At 40.4% G+C, this 8,686-nt stretch overlaps 1 protein-coding gene across 1 annotated transcript; it reads left to right on the top strand.

Moving 5' to 3' along the window:
- The first annotated feature begins 3,676 nt into the window (after nt 1-3,676).
- LOC110948939 (C2 calcium-dependent domain-containing protein 4C-like) lies at nt 3,677-6,720 on the top strand. The gene is given in 4 exon segments (XM_022190716.2): nt 3,677-4,142; nt 4,693-5,444; nt 5,572-5,776; nt 5,779-6,720. Coding segments are annotated over 3 exon segments (1,272 nt in total). The 5' UTR covers nt 3,677-4,142; nt 4,693-4,721; the 3' UTR covers nt 6,123-6,720.
- Nucleotides 6,721-8,686: the final 1,966 nt, after the last annotated feature.

Raw genomic sequence — 8,686 nt, 5'->3', positions numbered from 1 at the left:
ATGTTTTACACCTGGCAAAAGACATTGTGAGTTGAGTACATTTTTTGGCTTTCTCCAAACAGGAACTGATCCAGTGAGAAAACAAAAGCATTAATTCAGGTAACGTTACTTTTACATTGATCACGTTTTTGTGTCTTTCCACCAGATAAACATGACTGTCGGGCTCTTTCTCACTAACTTGAGGCAACTACAACGCTTTTCTTTAAGGCTTCCAATTTGATATTTAGAAACCTGAAATTATACTATTACATCAATTGTCATTCACTATATATAATTATACCTCTGCAGCCACTTACAGCTATACACCAGAAAAGTTACAGTTTTTGACGTACATCAATGAACACATGAATCAGCTCAGAACTTCATTATTGTGAGTAGTTCCGAATAAATTTATATACATATATATATATATACATATATATATATATATATATATATGTATATATATATATATATATATATACAGTGCCTTGTGAAAGTATTCGGCCCCCTTGAACTTTTCAACCTTTCGCCACATTTCAGGCTTCAAACATAAAGATATAAAATTTTAATTTTTTGTCAAGAATCAACAACAATTGGGACACAATCGTGAAGTGGAATGAAATTTATTGGATATTTTAAACTTTTTTAACAAATAAAAAACTGAAAAGTGGGGTGTGCAATATTATTCGGCCCCTTTACTTTCAGTGCAGCAAATTCACTCCAGAAGTTCAGTGAGGATCTCTGAATGATCCAATGTTGTCCTAAATGACTGATGATGATACATAGAATCCACCTGTGTGTAATCAAGTCTCCGTATAAATGCACCTACTCTGTGATAGTCTCAGGGTTCTGTTTAAAGTGCAGAGAGCATCATGAAGACCAAGGAACACACCAGGCAGGTCCCAGATACTGTTGTGGAGAAGTTTAAAGCCGGATTTGGATACAAAAAGATTTCCCAAGCTTTAAACATCTCAAGGAGCACTGTGTAAGCAATCATATTGAAATGGAAGGAGTATCAGACCACTGTAAATCTACCAAGACCCCGCCGTCCCTCTAAACTTTCACCTCCAACAAGGAGAAGACTGATCAGAGATGCAGCCAAGAGGCCCATGATCACTCTGGATGAACTGCAGAGATCTACAGCTGAGGTGGGAGAGTCTGTCCATAGGACAACAATCAGTCGTACACTGCACAAATCTGGCCTTTATGGAAGAGTGGCAAGAAGAAAGTCATTTCTCAAAGATATCCATAAAAAGTCTCGTTTGAAGTTTGTCACAAGCCACCTGGGAGACACACCAAACATGTGGAAGAAGGTGCTCTGGTCATATGAAACCAAAATCCAACGCTCTCCATCCAACCTCACTGAGCTCCAGCTGTTTTGCAAGGAAGAATGGGCAAGAATTTCATTCTCTGGATGTGCAAAACTGATAGAGACATACCCCAAGCGACTTGCAGCTGTAATTGCAGCAAAAGGTGGCGCTACAAAGTATGAATGCAAGGGGGCCGAATAATATTGCACACCCCACTTTTCAGGTTTTTATTTGTTAAAAAAGTTTAAAATATCCAATAAATTTCATTTCACTTCACGATTGTGTCCCACTTGTTGTTGATTCTTGACAAAAAATTAAAATTTTATATCTTTATGTTTGAAGCCTGAAATGGGGCGAAAGGTTGAAAAGTTCAAGGGGGCCGAATACTTTCACAAGGCACTGTATATATATATATATATATATATATATATATATATATATATAGCTATTAAATTGCTCCATAAAGAGCTGTCAGGCTAAAAATCTGCAGCAAGTCTAAGCAGCTGTTGAAATACATACACCAATACAATCAAAGATAGGGGAAACAAAGAAAAGCTTTAAAAGTAGTAGTTGAGTAGTAGTACCACTAAGGCTACAACTAATGTAACTTTGATGAGTCTGCCTATTATTTTCCTCATTAAGTGATTAATCAATTGGTCTTCCAAATGATCAAAAAAAATTCTCAGGGAAAAAAATCTATGTAGTTTATATTTAGTTTGTGGTTATGTAAGACAAAGAAAAGCAAAAAGTCACACTCACAGTTAAGAAACTGTAAAAAGAAATGTTTTAGCTTTTATCTGAATAAAGGCTGAAGCAGCTAGCCCATCAAAATATCTATCTTTTGCTTTTCTTTATCATTTCAGCTACACGTTGTTTCATCTCTAAATATCAAATTACAGATACAATGGCATCTTTCATCTAAAGCAGCGACTTTTCAGTGGGGGCCTAAACACTTCATCTAAAGTGCCGTCTTCAGATCAGCAGGGAGACTGTTCCAGTTCGTGTCTAAACTACACAAGGCGGATTTACCACAGATCTTTGTCTGAGTTTTGGGTACAACAAGTAGGAGAGAGCCTGTAAATCTGAGGGCTCTGTGTGGGATATACACTGGCAGAATATCAAAGTAAGCAGCAAGTCCTTGCGGCAATTTATGGACAAACAGTGGGGTTTAAGAAAATATCCAAAAATTATCTGGAAGCAAGTACTTCAGATCAGACATAATGTGAGTTCTTTTCTTTGTTCCAGTACTGGAATTATAAATTATTTGAAGTCCTTTTAACTGAGAAATATTCTCCTGCTGCTTAAAAAAATGAGTGGCCATAAGTTAATTAGTTCAAAATCATTTTATGAATAGTAAAAGTATAAGATAGTTGAGTTAAACTGAAGTTGAAAAATAAGTTCAGCTAACTTAAGACATTAAGTTGAATCTACTAGCCACATAGAAAGTGATGAAAACTTGTTTTCGATTGGAAATTTCAAAGTTTAAAGAATTTCTTCCTCATGTAACTATAGTTAAACTCAGCTGATGAAGCTGTTTTTGACCATCATCAGTACAGAGAAAGCTGTGAGGCTGCTCCTGGTTACAGTGAGATAGATTAGAAGTCTACAGGTGTAGGGACTGAATTCAATACTAAACTTTTTAATGGTTAGAATAGTTTTGATTATTATGACAAGAAACAACCACAACTTAATTTAAAATGCATTTAAGATTTACAGCAAGTTTCCCTAATGTCTGTTTTGTCAGAATACAAAAAAAGAGTCTCTGTGGAGTTTTAACTCTTCAACAGAGAATCCAGGGAAATCCGTTTTTACGTTAGCTTTCTAATCAACTTAATTTAATGAGTTGAATGAACTCTCAGTGACTCATTCATTTAACTTACCATTTTAGGTTAAAAACATTTAGTAATATTTTTACACTCTAAAGTCGTTGGAAAATAAAATTTAACATTTTAAGTTGGGGGCTGCACAGTGGTCAGTGGTTAGCATTGTCACCTCACAGCTACAAGTTCGCATCCTCAGGCCTTTGTGTTGTTTTACAGTGTATAAGCTGAAGGGCTTCTTTGGTAAAGCAGAAAACAACGCATAATGATGGGCATTTAAACAGATTCATGATTTACCTGAGTTTAACACACCTCTGTTAGTTTGTGATTCAAATTAAGGTGCAGTTGATTGTTTTGTTGATGTTATTGTTATTCTTATTATGTTGTTGTTGTTGTTTTCACTTGTAGGGAAAAATCCTCTGTGCAAAGACATTAGAAAGCTGTGCTGCAGCATCAGTGGTAAATGAGTTCAGATGGTGGGTAGAAACACAGCATATTGCCGCTCCATTTAATCACCAGTTTGCCACGAGGAAGTCCAATTAAGGCGTCTGTTTGTTTGCATGTGGTAGGTCCCAGTGATATTGGCGCACAATCTGACGGTACATGAGAGAATAGCTCTCACGTGAACGGCAGATGCAATCAGTGACGTTTTCTCTGAAAAATCAATGAGGCAGTGAGACACGGAGAACCACATAATTTGCAACACTTTGTAAGTGATGAAGGAACGGCTTTTAAATGAGACTCCCCCCTCGTGCCTGCACAGTAGTGGGGGACTAGTTCCATGGTAAATATCACTGGGAGGTTTCACAACCTCCTCATTGGCTCAGAAGTCACAGACCCCATTATATAAAGCGAGAGTGCCTGATCCAGCAGCCCTCTCCCGCTGGTGAGCGTTGTGGATCACACTTGGACTTCTAACTGTGGGGAAAATACCTTTGGCGCACGGAGAGAGCGCTTGGAGAGGCTGCAGGGAAGCGCACGGTCAGCGCGGAGCAATTTATTGGAAGGAAAAGAGTTACACAGCCAACAGGTGGGTTTATTTAAATGCATTAATTGGGGCTTTGTTTGAGTGGAAAAGTTATTTAGACTCATCTTTGCTCATTTGTTTTTCAAATATTTCCTCGAGTAATTAAAATTCCAATTACTTCAACGATTTTTTAAATTAAAGAACAAAACGTGATTTGATAAAAACTCTGGATTTTTTTCTTCTAAACGGTTTAGAGGATATGTATAGGGTTGTTTTTTTATCTCATTATGTTTGCGCAATAATGTCACGTTTCATTAAACCTCTCTTCAGAGGTGCGTAGGCTACCTTTTACTGCCTGAATTGAAATGAACTGAAAAGAAAAGTGCATTATTCTGGTTTAAATATTTAATCTTCATCCCTCACTGAATTTGTGAAACATGGTTCAAGATGCTGCTTTTCTTTAAAAGACAACAGAGATTTAACTTGAGGTTTATGCCTTAGGAAATAACATTTAAACCTGAATAATAAGATGTAATTCTGCTGATTTTGTGTGTTTGTTGTCTTTAAATGTGTGCCTCCTCTTCACACATCACTTTTCTGTCTCTGCTAATAGAGAAGCTGAGCCGAGGCATCTGAGTGGGCATGTGGTTGCTGGAGAAGCTCCGCAGCTCCGTGGAGAGCAGTGGGACACAATCTCAGCCCCCGCAGACAACAGAGGCCATTGTTTATGCCAATGTACTCACTCCGGACAAGATCCCTGATTTCTTCATTCCACCCAAACTTATCTGCTGCCCACCAGAAGATACTCTAACCCCAGAACCCCAGCACTGCCCCACCCTGAGACCCTCCTCCTCTGACCATGCCATCTGCAGCCAGAGCCCCAGAGCTCGGAGCAGCAAGAACCCCTGCAGCCCTCGCCTCTTTTCACGTAATCTCCAGAAGCTGGCAAACCGTCACATCATTCAAATAGAGAGTGCTGATGAGCCAGGTGCTGGATCTGGTGACAAGGTCAGTGTAAATGTCAACACCAATGCTGACCCCCAGTCGCAGACTGCAATGTCTCTGCCCTATGTCCCCAAGGCTCAGACTTCGTATGGTTTTTCCACCCTGGTGGAGTCGCCTCACACCAGACGCAAAGAGAGCCTGTTCCACAGCGACCCCAACAGCCCTCTCACCTCCCCAAACTCCCAGAGGCGCTCCCAGGGGGGAACTCTGCTGGCTCCAGCTGACCCCAACCCTTATCGCTATTTCAGCGGTGGAGAGAGTGACACCTGCTCCTCAGCAGAGTCATCCCCTTTTAACTCCCCCCTCCTGTCCCGATCTGCCTCCCTTCTTCGCTCTATCACCCAAGAGACACAAGCAAAGGTAAGGACTTCTGTTTCTATCAGTATGCAGATCATAATACAACGTTATCAGTGAATTTGTGTACAAGGGTTTTCCTTGTTTGGTTCAGATCTGTCATGTTAACCTGTTGCTTTTCTCTTCTCTCCAGGTGTCTCGTGCCAAACGCTCTCTGGCTCGCCACAGTTCTCTCTCCACTGATGAATGCAGCTCAGCAGACAACAGCCCCAATATGCAGCGCCGCCGCATGCGCTGCCCTCCCTCTCCCGCCTTCCGCGGATGTAAAAGCAGTGGCCTGAAAGGTGCAGCATCAGACCTCCTGCAGCGCGAGCACACTGTCAACCTCCACAAGGGGGGACACTGAGGCTGAGCACCCACTACGACCCAGAGGCAGCCCGGCTGAGGGTCCGCGTGCTCGCAGCTGAGGCCCTTTATGATAGGCAGACAGACATTAAGAGCATCAACTGTTGCGTCGCACTCTACCTGAACCCTGGTAAGCAGCAGAAACAAAGGAGCACCATCATCAAGAACAGCCGTAATCCAGTATTCAACGAAGACTTTTTCTTTGACGCACTGCCCCAGGCGCAAGTAAAGAATCTGGCCATGAAGATAAAGGTAGTGAACAAGGGAACCAGCCTGAAGAGGGATGTGCTGCTCGGAGAAAGGGAGGTGCTGCTCAGTGAGCTGCTCGCGGGCCTCTAGGGAGCCCCTGTCAAGACTTTGGTGAAAGCAAGCATCTCCACATCTTGAGGCCTCTTTCTCCTCTGGCTACCTTTTCATCTCACTTCAAAGATCTGATGTAGACTGGACAGGAGGAAGCATACTGATGACAAGCAAAATGTATCGCACACACTGTCTTATGCACGTCAGTGGACAGACAAACAAAACAAAAAGCATCTGCGAGTTGCCATCACTAGTTTGTTAGTTCAGCTTAAACAAATGGAACCCACAATTATTTATGCGCTTACCAGTAAATGCACAGTGTGAACAGTGGAGTTGTGGGCCTTGTTTGTGCATTTCTCTGTTCAGTGTTAAAGTACAAACGGTGTAACCCTCTCTGATGAGCGTTGTGATGTGGCTCGGTATTATACTGTATCAGCAGTTTTTTCAATGGCAAGCTGTATTTTTGTAATGTTACATGTGAGTTTACGCACGTTACCGTGGAAATTAATAATGCCTCCGTATACTTGAAAGAATTTAAATTTGAGATTTGGATTTTAAGTGCAAGTGGATGTAATGTTATTATGACTGCTGTTACGTGATATGCTTTTGAACTTATAAATAAAAACACTAAGCTCGTCGTAGTGCTTTTTTTCCCCCATTAACCTGCACCCTTTTGTCTTCTAATAATGCCTCGTGATCAAGAGAAAGTCCTAGAAAGGATTATAAATCCTCCATTGCTCCCGCAAGCTTTCCATTTCTACAAACGGCTCTGAGGCTGGGTCCTTTGAGACAGGCGCAGGCTGGGTGTCATTTGTGAGGCTTTTAATCCAGTTTCTCTGCACGCAATATTGTCTCCGTGTGCATTCAAATTCCCTGTTTAATTTCAGAAGCATGTTTCCTATTCAAGCTGTCCTCTGGTGAGTTTCAAATAGTTATTAAAGATGGCATTTGGTAGGATAGTGCATCAATTGCTCTCCTGACACAAATGTTGGCACACATTGTCCTGCTCTGGAAATAATAACAGCTGTACAAGGTTATATCTTGATTTATGTGTTCAATATTTGGGTTAATAAATGGATGTGTATTTGTGCTGATGGAATAGGCTGCAAGGAAATGCAGAATTTACACTATAGTCTACATTAGCACATTTATCAGCCAAGAATACTGTCCAATAATGGATCTTAGGCCTCCTCTGCTGGTGAAACAGCACAATGGCATCCCAGTGAGCCCTAAAATATAATTAAAACTTCAAAACCATTTTTTGGGCATCTTTTCATGAAATGGCAGCCTGCCCTCTGTCCATACACATCGGGACCATTGCTCCTATGACCCTGAGAAGGAAAGAAAAATAGATTTCAGTATAAAATATAAACAGCCTTGAGATCACTGCGAGGCTGATGCCCAAGGGTTAGAAAGTACTGGAATAAGTCTCAACAAGCACCAGCATGAGAAGCATCCATCTGTGGCCCTAAAGAAGATTAATTTCCTACTGACTTGAGAGCAAAGAGATAAAACTGCTGAAGAAAATGTCAGTAATTATTTTTCCTCAGTAGATGTGGTAAAACTTTGGAATGAAAATTACTGCCGAGTAGAAATTTCACTTTAAAACTCTAAGAACCTCTGAGCTGAATAAAGTGCCAAGTAAAACATCAAGGATTAGTCTTAATCGACGTAATCAAATGCAGATGATGTGTTTTAGTTTGTAAAGTTAGTTTGGAAGCAAATTGTCTCAAACAGCGTAGTAATGGAGCCGGGGTTTTTTCACATGAGGGAGTTCTGTCTGTGCTGTGCTCTTATTGACTTAAAGTGGGCACAGCTCACTGGAAAATGTTTCCTCGCCTGTTGTCACGCATTTCTATTTACCAATTAGGATCTAGCAAAACTCTGAATCCAAATCTGATTCATCACGACTGACGAATCTGGTGGTGGGTTGTGTTTGCTTACATGATCAGAGCTCTCAATCAAATATGACAAAAGCACCGCCACTCAGTCCTAATTTAAAAAAAAATGAGTTGGGATTTGAGTGACATACCCTTAACGAATAAATATATACGAACACGAACTTGGATTGTTGCAGATTTAGTCATAAATTACTGATCTTATTAACTGGAAACCAAATTTTAAGGGCTTCAAAATCCTAACAGTAGTCTGTTGTCTCTAGTATTTCTATACCTCATCTAAATAGAAGTTTTTCATTTGTGTTAAATCTTATACATAAAAACAACAGTGCACAAAGAGTAAATTTTTTCGGAGGTGTTTTTGTCATTCCTTCTTCTACAGTAAGAAAAAACTGAAAATAGCTGCCATCCTGATCTCTGTGATCCTGAGGTGTCATGTCATTACAGCCGTATTCCAATCCCCTGAAGTGAAGTTCTCAGAATTTATAACATACTCATCCTTCACCCTCATTCTCACTTTCATCTGCAGCGATGCTCTGTGCAACGCTAAATTTATGCATATAAAAGAAAGAATGAAACAGATTTTTCATCTCGTGGAGCGGTACAGTAATGCCATGTACAGGTTCATGAACGTCAATATTTAACTCAATATTCTAGCTGTGGCCTTTATGTAGGAGGATGAAGTATTGTGACCTCTTCAACGCT

Source organism: Acanthochromis polyacanthus, chromosome 9 (genome assembly GCF_021347895.1).
Source record: "Acanthochromis polyacanthus isolate Apoly-LR-REF ecotype Palm Island chromosome 9, KAUST_Apoly_ChrSc, whole genome shotgun sequence".
NCBI lineage: Eukaryota > Metazoa > Chordata > Actinopteri > Pomacentridae > Acanthochromis > Acanthochromis polyacanthus.
This window is presented reverse-complemented; position numbering and strand designations above follow the sequence as displayed.